The sequence below is a fragment of the Mandrillus leucophaeus genome, unplaced genomic scaffold (assembly GCF_000951045.1).
Source record: "Mandrillus leucophaeus isolate KB7577 unplaced genomic scaffold, Mleu.le_1.0 Scaffold145, whole genome shotgun sequence".
In the NCBI taxonomy this organism is placed as follows: domain Eukaryota; kingdom Metazoa; phylum Chordata; class Mammalia; order Primates; family Cercopithecidae; genus Mandrillus; species Mandrillus leucophaeus.
In genome coordinates this window covers 3,017,226-3,041,616 of record NW_012101421.1, presented here as the reverse complement: position 1 = coordinate 3,041,616, position 24,391 = coordinate 3,017,226, and the positions used below count along the sequence as shown (strand labels likewise).

General features: G+C 34.9%; 1 protein-coding gene across 1 annotated transcript in view; it reads right to left on the bottom strand.

The window, feature by feature from the left end:
• Nucleotides 1-23,707: 23,707 nt before the first annotated feature.
• Nucleotides 23,708-24,391, bottom strand: part of ASXL3 (additional sex combs like transcriptional regulator 3) — a 139,946-nt gene continuing 139,262 nt past the window's right edge. The window contains exon 12 of the mRNA XM_011974444.1: nt 23,708-24,389. Within this exon, the coding sequence (XP_011829834.1) occupies nt 23,745-24,389 (645 nt within the window). The 3' untranslated portion in view covers nt 23,708-23,744. The remainder of the gene's footprint in view (nt 24,390-24,391) is intronic.

The following is a 24,391-nucleotide window of genomic DNA, read 5'->3' as shown; positions in this document are numbered from 1 at the left end:
AAATAATACAAAACAAAACAAAAAACCTGAAGAAACAACACAACACCGAGGAAGAAGAACAAAATTACAGGATTGATATGACCTGACTTTAAGACTGTCTGTAAAATTGCAGCAATCAAGGCAGCATGGTATTGGCAAAATAAGAGACACATTGATCAATAGAACAAAATAAAGAGCCCAGAAATTTACCAACACAAATATCTTCAATGGTCTTCAACAAAGGAGCAAAGGAAAGTCAATAGAGAAAGGACAGTGGCACTGTAACAACTGGATGTTCATGTACAAAAATAAACTAGATATAGACTCCATTTCTTTCACAAAAATTAACTTAAAATTAATCAAAGCCTAAATGTAAAATATAAAAGTATAAAACTTCCAGAAAAAAACTTAAAAGAAAATCTATGTGACCTTTGGTTTGCATATAAGTTTTCAGATACAACATCAGGAACATAGTCCATGAAAGTAAAAAAATGGTAAACTTTATTAAAATCAAAATTTTCTACCTTGTAAAAATGCACTATAAGATAATTAAGATACAGGTGATGGTTTTGGAGAAAATATTTGCAAAATACAAATTTGATAAAGTATATATATCCAAAATATACAAACAACCCTGGTTTCTCTTCAGATAATAGAAATCTTTCACCTTTTACAAAATATACAAACAACTTTCAAACCTCAACAATAAAAAAACAAACAACTCAATTTAAAAATGGGCCAAAGATAAAGGACTTGCCAAAGAAATATACAAATCACAAAGCAGCACAGGAAAATATACTCAACAGAAAATGTCATAAGAGAATTACAAATTTAAAGAACAATAAGATACCACTACAAATGTTAGAATGGCTCAACTTTATGCTAAATACTGGTGAGGATGGAGAGCAATAAGAATTCTCATTCTGCAAGTGGTAATGCAAAATGTCACAGTTGTCTTGGAATACAGTTTGGCAGTTTTTATAAAGCTAAACACAGTCTTACCATACAACCCAATAATCAGGCCCCAAGGTATTTACCTAATTGATTTTAAATTTAGGCCTACAAAAAAACCTGAACATGAATGTTTATAGCAGCTTTATTCATAATTACCAAAACTTGAATCACCCAAGATGATCTTCAGTAGATAAACTGATAGACTGTAGTACTTCCAAACAATGGAATATTATTGAATGATAAAAATAAATGAGCTACAAAGCTAAGTGAAGACATGGATGACCCTGTATCTAGCTAAGTGAAAGAAGCCATTCTGGAAAGTCTACATACTCTATTATTTCAATTATACAACATCTGGAAAAAGGAAAGACTCTGGAGACAGTAAACACGTTGGCAGTCACCAGGAGTTTGGGGAGAGAAGGAAGGGTCGAATAGGTAAAGTACGGGATATATTTAGAGCAGTGAAATTATTCTGTATAATACCATAATGGTAGTTACACGACATTATGTATTTGTCAAAACCCAAAGAACTTTCCAGCACAGAGGATAACATTAATATAGGCAAATTTAAAAACAATTGTTTAGGAGGCCAGGAGATTGCAGGGTGGAATGTAGACATATCAAGAGAACCTATCTGTATATAAATTTATAAATAATCTCAATGATGGGAGTTGTGGGAATATGTGCTGACTTCAGTAACTTTGGGAGTGGCTGAAATTCATTAAACTAAAAGCAAGAGGAACTCCACGTTAGTACTGTACCATAGTTGATACAAAGTATTTCCCATTGTGGTATAGGTTGACCTTCTGATATTGCTACACATTTATACTGATCTTGAACAATTAAATAAATGGATGGTGGATGGTGGAAGCAAGCTTTCTCACTATGGAGTGGGAATTTGGAGATAAGCAAGGTAAGGACAGGTGGATGAGCTCTATATAGTAATGGATCAGAGCTGAAGACATTATGAATTCATGTTTAACTTCCTAGAGACATAGATGCTTACTTATATAAACAGGTGTGTAAACACAGGTAAGTAGACCCACATATACTGCCTTATTCTCTCAACTGAAAAGGCCAAGAAGTAAGGACAACTCAACAACAAGAAACCCATCTAGTACCCAGATGTTGATTTCTAATACCATTGGTTTCTAATACAATTTTCCAATTAAAAATAATAGGGCTCCTTGGATAAACAGCTGATTTTAAAACCAGGGCAGAAATTATACAAGATGAACAAGATGCATCTGTGAAAATACCTCAAAAGTAACTCCTCAAAAATTAGTCATCAATAACTAGAAAGTCTTCGAATTATACACTATGAACCTCGAGTATCCTGTGCTGCTAAAAAAAATTTTTTTTAAAGACCAAAAAAAAAAAAGAAATTAAAAATTGCCCAAACACTCTACATTGATGTGGATATTCCAAAGAAACACAAGAGCTAACTGAAGGAGATCCCAATGGCCAAAAGCAGAACAATTTGAGCAAGAAAATGAAGTATCGGATTATACTTTAAAATACAAGATAAATATCCATGAGTCCATACTGGTATAAATGAATTACTGAATAAATATATCAATAAATGAGGGGGAAGATAAACAATCTGTCTTGAAAGAATTTATGTAGATACCCTGTTCTCAAGGAACATATAGTGAATTGAAGCGTGGCTCTCCAAAAGATACGTCTACCTGGAACCTGTTCATTTGACTTTATTTTGAAAAAGGGTCCTTGCAGATGCAGTGATGTTAAGGATCTTAACATGCAATCATCCTGGGTTATCCAAGTGGGCCCAAATCCAGTAGCAAGTGTTCTTATAAGAAGAGGGAAGGACTGACAGGGGCCTTTTGAAAACAGCAGAGAGAATTTTGCAGCAACAAGCCAAGGAATGCCTGAAGCTACCAGAAGGTGGAAGACACAAAAATGGATTCTCCCTAGAACTTTCTGAGCATGATTCTACTGACCCCTTAATTCCAGACTTCTGGTCTACAGAACTGTGAGAAAATATATTTCTGTCATTTAACCACAAAGTCTGTGGAAATATGTTACAGTGGCCCTAAGAAACTATTATGGAGAGGGAGTGCACATTCCCACTCTTTAATGTGGAATGTGTCTAGTGATACTCCTTTCAAAGAGTACAGGATGGAATGGGGAAAAAGGAGTAACTTTGCAGTGGAGAAACCTGTTGTTAATAAATACCACTTCAGTCAGGTAATCCATGTCAGTATCAGCAGTGACAAATCATGTTGATGTGATGAGGATTTCACTTTATCTCCCTTCCTCCCAAAGCCCCATATCTGCAGTCTAATCATGAAAAAGACATCAGATAAATTCCAATAAAGATGCATCTGAGAAGATACCTCAAAAGTACTCCTCAAAACTTATAGTCATCAATAACTAGAAAGTCTTGGAAACTCCACAGGCAACAGGAGCCTATGAAGATATGATTACTAAAGTAATGTAATATCCCAGATGGGATCCTGGAACAGAAAAAGACATTAGGTGACACTAAGTAAATCTGAATAATTAGGGACTTTAATTAAAAATAATGCATCGATATTGTTTCATTAATTATACTAAATATACCATACTAATGCAATTTGTTAATGACAGGGAAAACTACATATGGGAGCTCTTTGTATTATCTCTTCAATTTTACTTAAATCTAAAACTGTGTTAATATATATGTATCTTATATATATATTAGATACATATAATATAAACTGGTCTAATAGATATTATATTCTAATATGTATTATATATAATATAAACTGTTCTAACATATATTAGAATATATATTAGAATATAATATCTATTAGACCAGTTTATATTATATATTACATATAGATTATATTACTATATATAGAGAACAGTTTATATATATATATGGGTGTTACTTTAAAAGTAACAGTTATTGGATCAGACTGAGGTTACCAGACTTGGCTAAATTTAATTTTTGAATTTCCCTCATGTTAGTGAGCTTTAGCTAGAACATAAGGAAGCATTTTATTTGCACTTTTAGATGGACTATGTGCAAATTAACCAAGGAAATTAAGAATCAGAGACTTAAGAATCACAAAGCTGCTAATAGTAGAGCTCTTACTTGAACCTCTGATCCCAGACTGTAAAGTCCAGATTATTTAAACTTTACCTGTGCAAAGCACCATAGGAAGTTAACCAAAAATAAAACAGTCTTTCTTTCAAAGAAGCTACATTATACTTATCACAGATCCATTTAAATATGTTAAATAGCAAATTTCAGGTGATCTGGGAAACCCAGGCAGTATATTTCAGGAGGATGGTACAGACAGAACCATATTATGGACATAGAATACGTAAGATGTATAGTGAAAAAAATGAGTCAAATTCACTTCTGTAATGATTGAAAGATCCACACTCAGGAAATAAAAGAGAACACAGTAAACTCAATTATCTACATTAAAAAAATATTACTCTGTCTTTCATGAGCTTTGTCCAAGGTCTTTTGGTTGATGTGGATCAAAAGCTTAAAGGCCTCACCTGTCATCTAATGTTTTATGGTTTATTACTATTTGATAATCTAGAGGGTAAAAAATGTAATTAGTTCACTTTACAACAGTCACATTTTAACATTGCAGTAGTTATTTATCCAATATCTGAAGTATCCTCTTTTAAAATTCTAACTGTAAGTACTTATTTCCACAGCATGATTAGGAAAGCTACAGAAGAGAAACTTAATACTGTAAAATTGTACATTAGCAAAATATTCATGAAGGCAAGTGTTACACAATTAGCCAAAATCTTTAGTGATCAACTGTGTGAAAATCAGAAGTTACTTTAAGAACATTAAGAATATAAATAGATTAATCCTATGAATGAAATGCAATAAAGTTAACTCCATATTAAATTTGTAATATCTGATTTCACGTATATATAACAAGTACGCTACAAGATATTTAGAATAACATATACTTGTTCAGTGATGGAAATTTCCTTCAAGAAATGTATCCTTCTGGTTTTTGCAAGAAGAAATAAATAATTACATAACTCTAGTTTATTCAGCATAAGGGCTAATAACAAGTTAGAAAATAAATTAAAGCAAAAAGCCTTCATTTTTAACCAGCAGGACACATTTTCTTTTCAAGTGAAATGCTCTTTAGTGAAAAGGCTAATAAAGTATAATTAGTAAGTACATTAAAATTCATGGAGTGGATTTTAATTTGTCAAAAACTTGCTTTTATCCCCCTACTCAAATAGCCTATGTGGAAAACAGTCAAATAAATGTAAAAGGTAAAATGGAAGAAATAGAAACCCTGGAGCTGACACTAAATTAAAAAGGCAAAGGAAAGGAGAAATAGCATTTGCCTTTGTGCTATACTGGAGGCTGAGCTCATTTTATGTGTTTACCGAGTCCCTGCTCATATCTTTTTCCCACAAAATGAATAAATTATTCTTCTCAATGTAAGGTCACCTCTCTAGAGGCATTCATAATAGGGCTTTCACTGTCCACTCCTCTCCAGGATATATTAAGTTCTTAAGGGATTATTACAGTTATATTACATGTAAGGATACTGTAATGACAGATGACAATCACATACTTTAAATCTCTAGACTATGTATATCAGAATCACCTGAGTTGCCTATTACATATGTAGATTCTTGGGTCCCATTCTGATATACCAATTCTGATGGCGGATACCCAGAATCTACATTTTTGACAAGTATCTGTATGAATTATTGGCACACTAATACTTGAGAATCTTTGTTCCAGACTAACAAAATTGATTACAGTATAAGATATATAATTACCGAATAAGAACTAAAAATGGAAACATAAGATACAAAAGTTTAATGAGCTAACACTTGAATTTGTTTACAAAGTTAAATAAAAATATTTTTAAGAATATCACAATATAAATTAAATAGTAATATGGATACATTACAAATGAATTTCACTACTGTTTGAAGATAATTTGTATTGGAAAATAACACTTCTTTCCTCCTTTTCTTTCTTAAGAAAAAGTGAAACAATCACTTATTATGCTGACTTTGAGATTTGAAAAATATAAAAGTATCGTATCTATGCTGTTTAAATGATTACTGTGTTTTAATATTTGTCCAAGTCATTCTTCAAGCTTTGTATTTAACAGTTAAAATTTTACAGAGAAAAATGAAGCAGGGAAAGTGAAAGAGAGAGAAGTGAATGGGGAAGCCTACTGTATACCAGTGGTCACCAGGCACTTAATCTTATAAAGACATAGAAACAAATACTTTAATGGGTCTTAATGTATTTCCTGTCTTGTTTACTCAATATTTACAGTTTCATCAGTAATAGAAATGTATATCAACTGTTATTATTTTGAAACTACAAAGAAAAATTTTGATTGATTTTAATAAGAGTTCAGAAGCATAATTAGAACAAACATGCATCAAGTCATTTTACACATTCTTAACTTAACACAATATAAATCACTATGTTTCTAAATTAATAGAGTGCAATCAAGAATTTATTCTTTTCAGGTTTATAAGGCACTAATTCTCTAAGGAGATAGAAATAAATGACAGATCTCAATTTGCCATTAGGGTAACAATCTTCCAAAGTCAAAATCTGACACAGCAAGCCATACCAAAAGGGTGACATAAAGGTAAGAGCCCTGTGACCAAAGGAAAAACAAAAAGTGTTTTTTCACAAAAAAGTGAAAATTATGCCTATCCCTATGACCTTAAAATGACAGGCTGGTCCCAAAGAAAGATCTCTGCAGAAATGAATGACCCTGAGACCCAAGTCTTTATAACTGACCTTTCTTTGCCCTACCTTCAAATCCTCCAAAGCCTGCTTCCCTAGTTTAGAATTAATAACCTATAAGGCAACATTCATGAGTGTGATTTTCACAATTACTGAAGGGTCTTCCAGTCTTCTGTGTTCAGAACAACCGTAGTAGACAACCATGGCTTAATCAGAATTTGAAATTTGCTATTGTTTCATGCTAGTGCTTTTGTATTCATTTTCTTTAGCTCCAAAATTACTTTTTGACAGTGGCTTTTCAAAATTTTGATTTAAGATTGGCTTCAACTTCGTGAGTTGTATTTTCAAGCAAAAGATGTCTCTGTTTTACATTTGTCTGACCTGGTTGCTCTTTGGGCCTCAAATCGTCTTGTTTTGTGTTGAGGAATCTCAATCTTCATCCCTTCTGAAATTCATGTCTTCTTTTGGAAAACTGTCCCCTATAGAGGCCTGAAGACTATTCCAGGTCGTTGGGATTTTACCTTCTACCCAAAGGAATGCAAAAAGGAGCCACTAGCCCAGTGCTTAATTATCTTTTCCTTCTATCTCACAATACATATTTCATAGGCTTTAAACATTATATTTATTGTTGTGTATGCTCTGTAACAATTCAAAAACTAGAGAGGAGCAGGAAGGTAGTTTTCCTGTCTATCCCACACATATGCCACCACCACTGATGATATTTGGGTGTGTATTTCTTCATTCTTATGTCAAGGCTTTTGCAAATCTATGCAAACATTGACTTACATAGCTAATCTTTGTATTTCTCATTTGGTTTTCTAGATGTGGTTTGTTTTCTAAAATATCTTAGTAAATTGGAGAATTTCTTAGAATTGGAACTTGTTCAGATATGTATTTTCTTATTTTTCCTCCATGGTTTTATATATTTTCATTTAAATCAAACTCTGGGGGCCTTGCCTTAGCTATTAGAAGACCTGAAAGACTTTGTGTGGCTGTGCTCCTGATGAACTGCAGCTGGCTGTCGTCTCTTGCTGGTCCGGAGGGATGTCCAACTATTATAATTTGGCTTCATCCACAGCTTTTGTCTTCTCTGAGTTAAAGGTGATTGGATCTAATTCGGCAAGCAGGTGTTAGCGATTGCTACTGTGGGGCAACTGTCCTTTGCACAGGACTTATGAAAAATTAGCTTAAGAAGGACCCTGTTATAGCAAGAAAAAGATTCTAGAATCTGTGGAACAAATAATGTCCATTAGCAGATTAGTCATGTGGACCCAAAACATCTTAGTGTTGTTCTGTGGAAAGATTTCTCTCTGACTTGACACGCTTTAACTGGTCATTCCTAGACCTGCAAAATCACTGCTGCTTCAGAGCAAATTGATTCTACCTACAAGAGAGCTTTGTGAGCAACTTTACTGGACAATTAGCTAGATGAGCAATATATATAAAACAGATGGAGCAGCCACTGGGTGGCAGCAGAAATGTAATAAACACCCTGTATCAATGTACTATCTTATTGTTTAATCCTATCACTTATCATTTAGCATGCTGTAAGACAGTATTATTTTATATGATAGATAATATTCAACTAATTAATTTCTCTAATATAAACTAGTATATTCAACTATGAGAAAAATAAAGATTTAAAACTAACTTAACTACCTAATATTCTATGAATATAATTTTTAATATTACCTAGAATGGCTTTGTGAAGTTGCATAGTTGCTTTTCCAATACTTAAAAGTTGCTATTACTTTTAATAGCCATAGAAATCTGATAACAGAAGTCACACATATTCAGAGAAGAAATGTTGAAGAATTCAGAAAAGATAAATAAAATTACTCACAATCTTCACACCTAGAATTAAACATTAATAGTCACTTGCAATTATATATATTCTCTTTTTTGATGTAGAGTTGTTTTCTCAGCAATAACAATTGGCTGGGTGTCATGGCTTATGCCTGCAATCCCACACTTTTGGGAGGCTGAGGCAGGAGGATCACCTGGGGTCAGGAATTTGAGACCAGCCCGGCCAACATGGTGAAACCCTGACTCTACTAAAAATACAAAAATTAGCCAGGCATGGTGGTGGGCGCCTGTAATCCCAGTTACTTGGGAGGCTGAAGCATGAGAATTGCTTGATGGGAGGTGAAGGTTGTAGTGAGCCAAGATCTCACCACTGCACTCTATCCTGGGTGACAGAGGGAGAGTTTGTCTCAAAAAAGAGAATAAATAAATAAACAGGTCATTTTTACATAACATTTTAAGTGCTATTTTTCACTCAACATAGTACAAATTACATATCATATCATTGGTTATTTTTCTCAATATTATATATGGTGATTGCATATTATTCCCACATGGCTAGACCAATTTATATAATCAGTTCTCTTTTGTTAAATATTTGCCAATTTTTCTAATATTTACTCTTACAGATAACTGTTGTGAAATTTGAAGGCTAGGTAGCCAATGATTTTCAGCCTTCCAATATTAAGTGGTAAATTAATAGTTTATATAGAGAAAGATTCTGGTATAATGTGTTTGTTGCTTTCTGATTAGAAATTTCTGATTAGAATCACTTAGAGTGATCCAACATAAAAACCTCAAGGGTGAGGGCCAGAATTCAGCATCCATTTCAATGCACTTTGAGGTTTCAGAACCATTAGCAATCTGAATAAAATTATATAGGCTGAGGACCTCAACAATAACATTACTAGAAAATGCACAAACTGGGAAGAACATTTAGCTTTCATTTGTCTCAATTTCTTCCTTTATTAAGTGGAAATGATGATATATCCTAACGTTAGGGTAATACTAAGGGAACAATGGTGTTTATCAAGAGTTCATTTCCAATTTCAAAATGCAGGCTTTGAAGACTCTGTTAGGAAGAATATGACTCTTTGAATACTAGAGATCATATATTGTGATCATAACAAACAACAAACATTATGCTAAGCAGTATATATGTATTCTACCCTCACAACAATCTTGCAGGTTACCGTAATTCCATCTTACAGGTAAGCTTGGACGGTCAGATGGGTTAAGTAACCCAGATTACATTGTTTGTCAATGTCAAAATCTGAATTCAAACAAGACTTTCTGGTCCTATGGTCTGTGTTCTTTCAACTCTAGTATTCTGTCAGGCTATATACAGAAAGGTAGAGGTATAGCCAGCCAGACAAAGTTTCTTCCTGGTTCAGTATACAGTTATTGTATGCTTACTGGTTTCTCTCTTCCCCATGGTACTTAAATATGGCAAGTGAGTATTCAGAGCGGATGCTTTTAGAGTTTATTGAAAGGTAAACCTTGAATTTATGTTTTTTGGATTTTTTAAGCCTTTGCATTTTTAATTGTCAAGTACAGGTCAAGTGGTGTATACAGTGTTCAGAAGTTTTGAAAAAAAGTAACAAAATACTCCACTAAACAAAAACATATCTCTATTGACAGTTTTCTTAAAATTTACAGCTAGCCAGGTGCAGTGGCTCATGCCTATAATCACAGCAACTCTGGGGGTTGTGGTGAGAGGATCAATTGTGCCCTGGAGTTTGAGGTTGCAGTGAGCCATGATACACTACTGCATTCCGGCCTGAGTGACAGAATGGGGAAACAACAGGTGCTGGAGAGGATGTGGAGAAATAGGAACACCTTTACACTGTTGGTGGGATTCTAAACTAGTTCAACCATTATGGAAAACAGTATGGCGATTCCTCAAGGATCTAGAACTAGATGTACCATATGACCCAGCCATCCCATTACTGGGTATATACCCAAAGGATTATAAATCATGCTGCTATAAAGACACATGCACACGTATGTTTATTGAGGCACTATTCACAATAGTAAAGACTTGGAATCAACCCAAATGTCCATCAGTGACAGATTGGATTAAGAAAATGTGGCACATATACACCATGGAATACTATGCAGCCATAAAAAAGGATGAGTTTGTGTCCTTCGTAGGGACATGGATGCAGCTGGAAACCATCATTCTTAGCAAACTATCACAAGAACAGAAAACCAAACACCGCATGTTCTCACTCACAGGTGGGAACTGAACAATGAGATCACTTGGACTCGGGAAGGGGAACATCACACACCGGGGCCTATCATGGGGAGGGGGAAGGGGGGAGGGATTGCATTGGGAGTTATACCTGATGTAAATGACGAGTTGATGGGTGCTGACGAGTTGATGGGTGCAGCACAGCAACATGGCACAAGTATACTTATGTAACAAACCTGCACATTATGCACATGTACCCTAGAACTTAAAGTATAATAAGAAAAAAGAAAAAAGAAAAAAAAAAAAGTACAGCTATTTACAACAAAGAAGACTGGAGCAGTCCACGCACACTGAAATTTACCTAAAACTGCATAGTTTAAAAGGGCAGCACCTTTGGAGAAAGTGGGTTCTTTCAGCTGACTTAATAACTTTGACTCTTACTTTCCTTATCTGAAAATGAGAAAACCACCTTCTTAGTTCTCATAGGTGGCTTTAGATCTAGCAAAGCCTGAGATAAAGTGATTAATACATAAGACCCTTTATTATCTTGCTTGGTGAATAAATAATCCTACTTTTTCTTAGAAGTCTAAGGACGTGGGCAAAGGAAAAATAAATAACTTAAATCATTTACTGAAAAAGTTACACTTTTTGTCAAGTTTGGTCTTCAAAAATAGCTGATCTCATCACTCATGCAAGAACCTTGATAAACAGAAAGCCTCACAAGTTCATTATCTTACCTTGTATAGGAGCCCCCTCTTCTTAATAGGAGATTCTGAGAATGAGAGATAATTTTATTTTAATTACCTACCATCGTACACTGAGATCCAGAGCCTTACATTTGTTTCTGCCTCTGCATAGGAGGCCTCTCCGCTTGTTGTCCACTTGACGTGGTCCCACACTTTCACATCTTCCATTCTCTATGCAAATATTCTTTCCCTCTCGGTTGTTTTGGACTGCACAACAGAATACCATGGACTGGTGGCTTCAACAATAGAAACTTATTTTCTTATAGTTCTGGACGCTGGAAGTCCAAAATCAAAGTGACAGCAGGGTTGGTTTCTGGAGAGGTCTCTCTTCCAGGCTTGCAGATGGTAGCCTTCTTGCTGTGTCCTCACATGGTCTTTCCTCTGTGTTCACATGGACAGACAGAGATCTGGTGTCTCGCTCTTCTTATAAGGACATCAATTTTCTTGGATTACAGTCCCACCCTTATGACCTTATTTAAGTTTAATTACCTCATTATAGGTCTTATTTCCACATACAGTTACATTGGGTTTAGAGGTTCAACTTACAAATTTGGTAGGGGGGCCACATTTCAGTTCATAGCACCTTTTCAGCTAGGCCTTCTCTGGGAACCCTTTATACGTTACAACCTCCATGCTCTGATATTTTTTATATACTTACGATGCTTTGTTTTCCTTTATAGCACTTACCACTTTCAAATATACTATATGTGTTTTGTATTTATGTCTTTGTTACCTGTCTCCATCCACTGGAACAAAAGCTCAAGAATGTTGACAATTTGTTCATTGTGGTACCCATAGCATCTCTGCCATGCCCTGGCAAAGAGAAATCTATGACACAAATATTTATTTTGTGTATTAATGAATTATCCCCATGATATGCACGATGGAAGCAACTACAGATACCAAAGTAGAAGAGATATTACACCTTCTCTTCAGTAAATTTTAGTCCAGAGATATATAAGGCTCACCATAAATGAACTATAGCTCCCTGTAACCATAAGATATCACTCAGGGAATGACCAAAAAGGAATATAGGGATCTGTGTTGTGCACAGTCCAGAAAGACATTTGCTTTCCACACAGAAACTAACTTCATCAGATTTGCATAAATCTATTTGCTAAACTATGAGTCAGGAAATCAGATTTTTCCATTATTAAAGTTATCATTCATTTTTGGTAATATATTAGCCTACTATGAAACATAAAAACAGGTCAAATCTGTGTGTGGAAGGATGTTTTAAAATCCACCTTCACAGTCATAAACAGAAATGTCCCATGACCATATTTTAATAAACAACCACGTGTAAGAATAACTGATTATAGAGTCCAGTTTTTTCTTTCTGATAAATTACTTTGATAGTCTTTAAAAAAAAAAAAAAAAAGAAGAAGAAAATTACTTTTAGGTCTTGATGAAAGGGTGTTCCAAGCGAAGAGTTCCCAAATCTTAGTAACCTGGAAAGGTGATTTTATTTTTTTTCAGCATCACTTCATTAATCTGAATGTAAAACTATAGAAAAAATAATGTCTAATTTAGCTAGAAAATAACACTCATTTGCTTGCTAAGGTCTAGCAACAAAAGAATGTTAATACACATTACTACCTATTACTACAACAGTGAACACAAAATGAAATGAACAGATGCTGATTTACCTTCTCTGGTGAATCATGCATGGCACGAAACTGCAATCCTGAAGCAAGCTAGACCATCTGTGCTGTTTTCTCCAGATGAGCCAAATTTGATGACAAACCATTCTCCATATATGGGAGTTTTTCTTTCTTTCTCCCCATTTTATATTAGAAAGTATAGTTTCTCCAATAGAAGATGCAGAAAACTATTTTGCATCTTCTACTATATTGCTAAATATTTTGACCCTGAGCCTGGATAAAGCAGTCTGGAAATTAAATATAACTTCAAAAGAGACATCTTTTCAGAACTTGCATTCCTCAATTATTCTCTCCATCCATACGCAAGCTGTTCTGGGAAATAGGATGACCCAGAAAGGTATGTTTGAATAGCATTTCTGATAAATTTCTTCCGCCTTATGATAATGTTTTATGGTACAAATTTTCTTGAAAAATCAAGTCACCAGAAAAACGCTGTATTCCGTGTAATTCAGGGCCTAGCATAGAGATGGTGATAAAAAAAATTTTGCTTCTTGAATGTTGGATGAATTTTGGCACCGAAAGTGCCTTCATCTTTAGAATCCCTTGACAACTATTAAAGGTCAAGGAGTGAGGTCTTTTTATATTCAGTGAGATGACATGTTTTACTTAAGTAGAAAAGGAAGTTAAAATCTCTTTTTGAAAATAGGAAAATGCAATTTCTCACTAAATGTAAAGTTATAAATTTCTTAGTTTCACATTATCTTCAAATAAATACTTATTAAGATACTTAAAACATTAGGTTGCCAGATGGCTTTAAGATAAATATTTGCAAGCAAGAGGTGATAAAAGATGGGTTTGGCCTGTGGGCAAGATGATGAGTCAGACACGAAGCAGGAATGTGAATCACCCAACGTCACGCTCTCACAGCTGAGGCAGGATGACAACGCAGCATGGACCACTTGGTGCTACAGACTAGGCTTCTCTGTGGAGTGACAGTCATCGCTTGTGTCCTCAGTCACCAGCGTGGAATTAAGAGAGTGGTAGGATTCACTTAACCAGGCAAGCATGTCTTGGAAAAATACTGACACAGGTGAAGCTAATCTCTGGCACTATATATATCTTGGTGTTATCAGCTGGATGACTCTTGTATGCTTTCATTTTCTCCAATGATGAAAATATTTTCCTTCTGTGATCACCAGCAGAGTGGGGAGCTTTTAGTTCTCAAAAGTACTGGATGACACATTTATAAGTTCCTTGACTTCAATCCAAACTTGCAGCTTGCATGTGTAACTCTTTCTTTTCTTATTTGAATCCTATTAAGTAATAGGAATAGTCAGAAGCAATTTCTTCTCCTTTAAAACAATTAATTGCTCACTTTGCAATTTATATCAAGATACTCCATGTTTTTGCCATTGGTTTCTGTAGTAGTCTCTGTAACACTAGTTGACTTTTACATACAGGAATATGTCTTATATTTTTAAAAAAGTATTAAAGAGTCAATGACCACCAAGGACATCAGGCACCATAAATATTGTTTCAATATGTTAACTTCTAAAATGTCAATTATTAACATTACTAACATCTGAAGAAATTCCTAGATTCATGAAAGAAGGCTTTAGGGACAGAGCTCTGAACTATGTAAAGGATCAAGTAGTAAATATAGAAAGCCATGCTTGCTCATGTCTGCCTGCCAGCATAATTTCACAAAGCCCCTGACTCTGTGACAAGATGCAGTTCTCTGGAAGAATGCTTTGAAGACAAAACTGGATAGAGCACACGGTTCCCACATCTCTTGAATGAGTCACTATATTCCTTAAAGGATAAATGACCCTAGGCCTTGCCTATTCCTACAATAAGATAATGCCTGCAGGGTCAGTGATTATGCCTCTACAATCTATAACCAGATGTACTCTTGCACCCAGAATTTGATATGATTTTGCACGTACTGAACCTTCACTGCCTGTATAAAAACGATGAGCCAAAACAGTTTTGGAATAGTCTTATGGCACCTCTCTGAAAGATCTCTCCAAGGCTATAGTCCTGAGTCTATAGTCCCCAGTAAGACTTCTGAAGAAAACTAACTTTAATTCTTTACAAGCTTGATTTTTTTTTCTCTAGTGGACAGTCAAAAAACTTAAAAAGATCATTATCAGAAAAAAACAGTCTCTTTATTGATGAACCCTGTTCGAGGAAAGCAATTGGTATACTGATGGGGAAAAACTTGCTCTCCTGCCCCGTGGTACTGCCCTTAAACCATGGCAGATGAGGGGAATATGTGTCCTTCTAGAGGTCTCATTCTCAGCCACTGGCAACCCTACATAGTTTCACCCACTTGGTTGCTTCCTTCCTCATTGAACCTTGCACATATCTTGGTTATATTTTTGTCAGACTAAATTATTTTATTGTCTTTCCCACTAACCTATATATTTTTTCAAGGTCTGAGACCCTCTGATTTTTCTAGGAATCCTCAGGAGTTAGCAAAATCTGTGCAGCAGTCATTGCATCTTCTAGCAAATAAGAGGATGAGCTTTTGTTTCTGATAAATCTTTACACCCCAAATCTTAGCTGAGTGTCCTTAACTTTAAGCTCTCTAAGCCTCAGATTCCTTATTTATTATAGATACAAAAATGGTGCTTTCTTTATAGGTTTTTAAAAAATAAATGTGATAATACCTGTAAAATGCTTTGTGGCACTTGTTACACTGCATTTCACTAATATTATCAATTATTATTTTAAAAGTAATACATTTAATAATGTTATCAACTATGACTTTTTAATCTTTATTTTTAATAGAAATTTTAAAATCATGCTATCTTAACTGTTATTTTAAATAATTTAATAAATTATTTTTAATGTTATCAATTATTTCTAAATGAATGCTATATTTTTTTAATAAGGCCTTTTTGGAACAGCTCTGGAAAATCGCTGTAGTATACACTGAAAACTCTTAAAAGTTTATCGATATGAAGGGAATTTGTAAAATCTCCTCCATATTCAGATCATAATGTCTTCTTTAGGCTTATTTTTTAAGGTAATAATATTACTGAAAGTCACAATTATAAAACTGGAATTGTAAGGACTGGTAGCTTTGATTATTCCCAGTTGCTGCCAAGCAAATCTTTTTGGATAGAAAAGTTTCTACCAAAGACTCTTTCCAATATCAGCATATGAAGAAGAAAAAGAAAGAAACTGGCTGCTACCAATCTCACAGTCTTTCTGATGAACAAAAGGTGAGGACATTCAGTATTTATCCAGGAGAGGTAATAGATTATTCATAAAGTCCTACTCTGAATATAGTTTGTAAAAGTTTTTAAATTTGTTGACGTTTTCTAAGCTACCAGCTAATTTTTCATAGCTTTTACTATTCTTCCGGGAGATGTAAAGATTTTATCAAAAATATGCACCAAAAGAAACAAAGAAATCTACATTGAACTTACAGGTTAAAGGAAGAAGGGGTATAAAATGTGATAGTGGCTTCCACTTAGAAACCATTATAGAATACTGTCCCTATTCCTACGCCAATCCTTTCAAATCCTCATTTTAAGACAAACTGATTTGCAAATGATGTTCATATTACACTAGGAAATGTTTCATTTATATATAAATGGATACACATAAATGTTGTCACTTCTATAGGAGGAGAGAGAAACCCAGGAAAAGCTCACATTTCCTACCGTTACTGAGGTCAGTCATACTTTGCTATATCTGGGACGATGCTATAATATCCCAGAACTGGTCACTGAAATGAATCAAGGAAAATGGAACCATAGTTCTGAACTCCTCTGAGGTCCCTCTGTGTCCCTTCTTCATTGAAGAATGAAGATTCTGGACACACTGTTTTCCTGAAAGAAAATCATAATATGAAACTACAGATATAAGTTGAATCAACAGTGAAATATATTTTCAATTTAAAAACTTCTGACAAAAGACTTTGTGATGACCCTATAGAAAATGAGATGGAACGTATATAACTTCAAGTGTCCGAGACCTTGTTTTAAAGGAGCTGGTGCCCCTACTCTCGGGCCAAGTTGTTATTTATGAGGAGTGTCCATTTGCACAGCATGGTGAGTTTAGTAAATGAGGACCTGTACACTTCAAAACTACTGAGTACATTTCAAATATTCTCACCACAAAAAAACAAGTATTTGAGATGATGACTATGTTCACTAGCTTGATTTAACTACTCCATATTGTATTCATAAATTGTAGCATCACTTTTTGACCCATAAATATGTACAACTATAATTTGTGAATTTACAATGAAGAAATAAAAATTTTAAAATGAGACTTTAGATGGTAATTTTAGCTTAAACAAAGTACCTCTGAAACAGACTTTCCCATAAATACAATGAAGGTACTAAGTAAAAATCCTAAGTGCTGATAAAAGCAGACTCAGGGGTTCCTTCATTCACAGAACTGCCATTCAGCCAGTCTTCGCTGATGTGTTTTTATAGGGCCATTGCTTTTGTGTAGCACGTGCTTAGATTGGTTGGTTGACCCTTCAAAGATTGTCAAATATTTTTAATACATGCTTTACTTAAATAGATAGCACAATGGGATATTTACTATAGTTGCAAAACTTAAAACTGGTTAAATAAAATGGTCAATACTTCAACCTTTGTTTTCTTAACTCAAGCGATTTTCCTCTAAGTAGTGAGAGTCTATGGTCATTACATTGGCAACTTGGGTAAAAGTTTCTATAGGGATGAGGACTGGGTTCATTACTCAATGTAGACTTCTAAATTAGTTGTGACATTTGATTATTTCAACTTATCATTTTTGCAGATCACTGTGAAGCACTGTGTGTGATCTTCGCTTGAAATATTCAGTCTAGGCGATCTATAGACTTCAAATAATTTTATGGGATGTGAAACACTTTCTAGGATTTCTGTTCAATTGTCTTCTGTAGAAAGAAGGCCAAAACTGTTGTATCAACTACATGCTAGCTGGGATCCTTCTAAATAACATAATTATGTTCTATTACAATGAAGTATTTATGTGGTAAATACCGGATAAATCACTTGTTCTTTGATAAGTGCTATGATGGATACAAATAAATACTTTAGATTCTAACATAAATTATTATTTAAATTAGGCTACATTATTGTATTAAAAATAATGGGACATTTATACAAAAATTGTGTAATTGTACTTTTATTAAAATAAAAACGCACAGAGCATTCGGATAAGTTTCACTAAATGCTAGCTTAGAGAATGCTGAGCTGTTCAGTTTTATCCTAATAGGTTTTGGACTAGATAATGCCTGTGGGGTAATGCAATGAGAAAAAATTTTAAAAACAAACTCTGCAATTCAAAATAAAATTAAGAAAGCATTTTGTAAATATGTTAGTAGAAAAAATCATGGAAAAAGCATCATCATTGTAGTGAAAATAATGTAATTAACCTAGAAATACCCATCCTCTACTGACGTGAATAAATTGGACTTTTAGTATTACTATTAAATTTGGTTTTTGGAGGAGGAAAAAGTATTTTTTTTTCCCCTACAAAAGTAAATATCCTCTTTCGCCATCTGGTGGCTAAACACAACATTTTCTGTGTAGATGAAAAAACAGCAGATTTAATAGCCAACTGTGTTTAATGTTTGATTCATCTTACTGAAAAGATATGCATATTTCTTTAACCTAGGTAAATATAACTGAGCCAATTTTATTTTAATGGCTCACAGCATTTCATTCAAATAACTCTAGCTATAATATTTCATGTAGGATTTTTAAAAATTAACCAAAGCAATTCTTTTAAGAGATCATTTTCTGAATTATTCATTTTGAAAGTTAAAAATACATGTGATAGTAACAATTTGTTTAACTGAATGCTTTTTGGTATAAAAAATGAAGACCTTAATGAAAACAGAAAGTTCAAATATAGTCTTAAATGATAAGCATTAACAGCTACCATTCATTTCTGAAGTTTTAGTTTTAGCTTTTCCTGTTTTAAACATAGTTATAACTATATGTTGACAAGTCACCATTACCAAAAAGCAGCATGAGTAATTTAACAGTATATGGTTTAAGTTGTCCCTATACTTTTTTAAAATAGAATTTTCAATTGTTAGTACATGTAACATATATAAATTACTTCATTTTATTAAAAAATTAAAATGACAATTATTTCATGTTTAATTTCTTTATTTTCTCCAGAATATCTTCATATTGAAACCCAAGTTGTTACTTTGAGAAAGGGAAAGACAGAGAAACATGAAGAGACAAACACTTCATTTCATTTAACTTATGTTATTGTGAGCAGTCACTTTTGTAGGCAACACTTGTTTTCTTTGTAGAAAAGAAATAAAAAACAAACAGCACCATTAAAGAATGCATGATCCCTGAATTCTAAACAAAACACTGTCTAAAAATTTTTTTAAATGCTTGTTGCACTCAGTCACATTTAGTCAGGTATCAAAGCAAGCGTAACAGTATTAAATTGTTGCAGTCTTACTGAATCAACTGCTCCCCCTTCTGAGGATTTTACACACCTTTTCTGAGTTTTTCCTGTGGGAATAATATATTCTTTGGTAGAGGACTGAAGGAGGATTTTACTTTTCTGTATGCTGATATAAAATGTCTATGTAGGTTCAGGGCCTTCGCCCCCAATCTGTGTTTGTCATGCATGTTATGTTTGGGTTGATTTCACATTTTGCTGTTACACTGTAGGAGTAATACCGCCTTTAAAAAAGGCATTAAATGGCTAATGTCAAACAGATGTAAACATTCAGAATACTGACCAAAAAAAAAAAAAAAAAGTACAAACGAACACACATTAAAAAAAAAAAAAGCTACTGAAAATATGTACCATATCAGGTTTCCATGAAGTAGGGGACAGAGGGGAATACAGCAGTACAAGAAAATTATGGCAACCAAGTAAAGCACTTTCTTTGAAACATTCAAGAACAGTACAAATACAACAAAGTTTTTCTACAGTCTAAATTATTCTGCAACTATCAAATATAGTACAAAGCGAAATAGTATGTGCTATAAAAAAGCAGCTCCTTTAAATTATAGTAAAAATGCTTTTTGTTCGCTTTACAGTGACAAAGCATGAAGACTGAAGACGACAGGAATTTTATATTTAGTAACATTTTGGCTGCATAGGCCCCTGACAGTCTGATTCCGAGTTCCTGTTCTACGACTCTTCACAATTGTTCTCTGGGAACGGAGATGGACAGTGACTCTGGGCTCTGCGTGCTCAGAAGGGGTCATTCCCACTAGGCAGCTACCGCTGTGCTGGGCCTCACCACCATACAGACGATGCTACCCTAGGCTTGGCTTCAGCTTCTAAAACCTGGGACTTCATTATACCACGGAGGAACTGGGAAACCAGAGGCCACGGTAACTTCCACTTTTGAAATTGTGCGAGGGTTTGTAAATGAAATGGGGCTACAGCAATGTGTATTCTTACTCTCCACTGCATTATAAAGCACCATATGCACCAGCTTGTTTTTGTGTGTTTATTTTGAACCAAGTAAGAATATCCAAGGTCCAGCAGTCAACTAAACCTTCTATATAGCTCATCCCAGAAACACACACCACCCCAAAGTCTTTATAGCAACCAGGCTCAACCTCATAGGTTTGTTTTCAAGTTTTGCTTTCTTCAAACTAGACCTTCGCAGGGAAATATATAACTATGGTGCTCAGTTCACCAAAATTTCTGCTATTCTCACTTTGGGGAAGAAAAAAATGTTTTCATTTTGAAAATGAATTTGCATCAGAATGCTCTTATTAACATGCCCATTAACTAACCTAAATGTCTTTATACACCTCAGGCATATGCATATCTTATAGGAGGAGGATTAGGGAATAGCAGTTTTCTTCCTTCCCCTGCTCCAAAAGTGCTACTTAGGGAAATACATCCTTTGTGAGTAAAAAAAAAAAAAATTGTATGGTACATGTGCAAGTTCTATTCCTGATAAGAATAAAACTGTGTCCAGTAATCAGGATAATGCACGTGCTAACATTTGCACACGACACCACAATAACCATGTAGTAAATAACATACTCCATTTGCACATAGTAGACACATGTAGAAATCAGAAAACTAAGAACCTACTCAGTCAATTCAAATATACTGGCTTTTGTGTGTATATATATCTCAAATGGAAACCTATAAAATATCTGACCCACATTTTACATCTAAATTTCTCTTCTTCCTTTCCCTTATATTTTAGCTTACAGATACTAATTTTTCAGTAATATAAACCATGTGAGAACACTAGGAATTTGAACTGGAGCAAAAAAAAAAAAAAAAAAAGGCAAGGGCACAGAAAAATTATGCTAATCGGACCTGGATGATAGAATCCATGCACTATCAACAACTGATTCTCCAAGCCTGTTATGTGAAAAATCAAACATACAGAAGGACACTTTTCCTTATTCCCAATAAGCAACTTGCAGGCAGTATTCAATAATGAAGGAACTGATAATGAGCTCAGTACCTCATCAGCCTCAATTGTACCTCACATACCGAGTGCAAAGGTTCTGTAGACTGGAGTTTCTTCCAACACCATGTCAGTTACTGATGTGATGGGCTTCAATTTGCTGGTGTAGACAGTATCTGACACTGGTAAAGCAGTGACTGAATTTGGAAGGAGTTGGCATGCAAGTGTCTATATTATAGGGGTGCCCCGCTGTGAGACTAAGAGCATGATCTTTGAAATCAGGATGATATCAGAGCCAGGCAGACAAAAGACATCACTGATAAGGATGCCACCCCAACACAACCTGGCGTGCAGTGAAGAGAAAACTAAGGATCCGCTGGAACTTATGCTGCATTCCTTGGGAAAGGCTGGTTAAGTGCATTGCTAACGTTCTCAGTCATTAGTTTTGCCAATTTTACTGTGAAAAACAGAAATGACAATACTGAAGCACCAAAATCATGGCTACAGCAGCAGGCCTTTCTTTTCTTTCTAAGATAAAGTACCTCTCACTATCAGCAATTTGTTATTCGAAATGATGTCTCTATCACCTAAAGAAATTTGGCAACATCACAATAAATATGGAGAAAAAAACATATCATATAGTTTGTTGTTATAAAAAATCACAAGTGTTCTTGTTTTCAGGAATGTAATTTCTGCTCATTCCAGTCAACTTTTAAGACGTGTTTTACGGGAATGTCAAAAAGTTTACAGTGACTAGGATGATCCCATGTGAAAACATCGGTCATTCTTACCCTGGATACAGATGATTCCCCACCCCCCCACGTTTGTTTTTCAAATTCTACAGCCACAATCAATCAATGGGTTAATGGCACTCCACATTTTGTGCTCTGTAATCTGAAGTTAAATGGGCGTGGTTGGTTTTTATTTTCTTTCATCTTTCCTCAATGTGCATGTGCTTCTGAACTTGCTTTTGAAAACAGAGCCTCCTGAACTACGGCTATCCTCTGGTTTGAGGGTGGCCAAAGTATATGGAATGTAGCTCAAATACTCAACACGCAGATTTTACTGGATGCACACAGAAGATAACTGTTAAGATGCAGTATCCCTTTTTCAAAAGCAGTTCCCCTAAATATGAAGAATGTATTGAATATACCTGAGGGAAAAACAAAACATGCCATACCTAGAACAGTTTTTTTTTTTTTTTTTGAAATAAGGGTTGAATTATATAGGTTGTAAATAAAGAGAAAAATAATTGTTCTGAAAAATGTTGATGCTTTAGCCTTGGGTAGTCCCTCTTATCATCAATGACACTTTTAAAAGGAGATGGCCAACCTCTGCAAGGTCTGAAGCCAGAATGCACGGGTGTCATCAATAAAGGGCTACAATGATTTCCACCCCCCCCCATTTTAATATCTAGTAATTGATTACCATGAATAGGATATTTACATTATCAACACATTTATGTGTTCATATACAGCATTTTATTTCCTTGCTTTGAATTTTAGGGCCTTTTTTTTTTTTTTTTTCAAACCTACTCTTAAAAGCCATACATGAAGCTCTAAAATCCTCTGGGCTTATGGCTATTGGCTGACCAATTGATTTCATATGATCAGGTGTCAAAGGGCTAGAACCAGATTGCTGGGCATGAGTCCCATGCTGCAATTTCAGATGTAGGACACATTTCATTACAATATGTGTACAAAATCCAAGGAAGATCCAGATATTCTGCCATAGTCTTTGAGAAAGAGTAAAACAGGAGGAAAGGTAATACTCAGGATAGTGGATTTCATCAATGGCATACCTCCTTTCATATATCTTTTGTGATAGGAGTAAATACAAGGAATCACACATTTAAATCAGACTCCCCTTTCTAAATAGGATTTAATCACTGTGGTAAAGCTAGGTCCAGAAAAGTCAACTGTAAAATTCCTTGCTGTAATGGCTCATCTATAGAAAAATGCATAACCACTTTAAATCATTCCTCTCATTCTCTTTATATATCTGCATTTCTGGTTATTAAGTAATTAAAAATTTCCTTTTCCTATCTACACCGGGGTTAAAAGAAAAACAAAAATGGGGCATTGACTTGTATACACATGGACAGAAAGAAACTTTCCAAAGCTAGGAATGGCAGCTGAACATGTAAAAGACATGCCAGTGAGCCATTCAGTTGGGAAGGCATCCTCCCCTTTATGAGAAATGCAAGAAAATAATGCCATAGAGAAAAGGTACCTGCTTCAAAGCAAAATAAATTAGCATGATAGAAACCACTGCATTATTCGATGTGTTGCTGCTGATGCTATTTGGCTTTTCCGTGTGGAAAAGGGATACTGCATCTTTCACTCAGCTCTTATCGTACAACCAGGCATGCTACACAGAGTTTTGAAGGACCTATGCAGTCGTCATGGCAGAAGGCCCCACAGCCTTTGCACACAATCATGGCTTTCAGCCGGCAAGAGCATTTCAGTTCCAATTCATCTGCATTGCTGCTGTCGGCAAAGTTCTGAACGGGCATCTGAGCGTTCTGACCAGGCAAGCCCGTGGCAGGATTGGAGCCACTTCCCAAAATCCCAATGGACTTTTCAATTGCAGATGCTGCCCTTTTGAAACTCGTGCTACCAAAGTGTATTGTTGGATAATTTCCACAGAGCTGCTGTTGTTGCTGCACCTGCATTTTCTGAGCAGCTAATTGGGTAAAAGGCTTTTGTGGCTCAGAAAGCAAATAGGAAGAGAAATCTGCATTTTTTAGTGCGAATGCTTTTAACTGTTCTTTCATTTCATTCTGGTCATAGGAAACTTGTTTCATGCCCAGTTCACAGCTGCTGCTTAAACCTTCCTCAAAAGAAAGAGGTTCCGATTTTATATTGCTACATATGCCCGTGGACTGTGGCCAACTAAGTCTCTTAGTGGTTTCCATGGTAACTGGAGGTTGTTTTGGATCGGATGGGACTTCTGCATTAGGGAGAGGTGGAGGTAGTGGAGGTGGTGGGGGGGGAG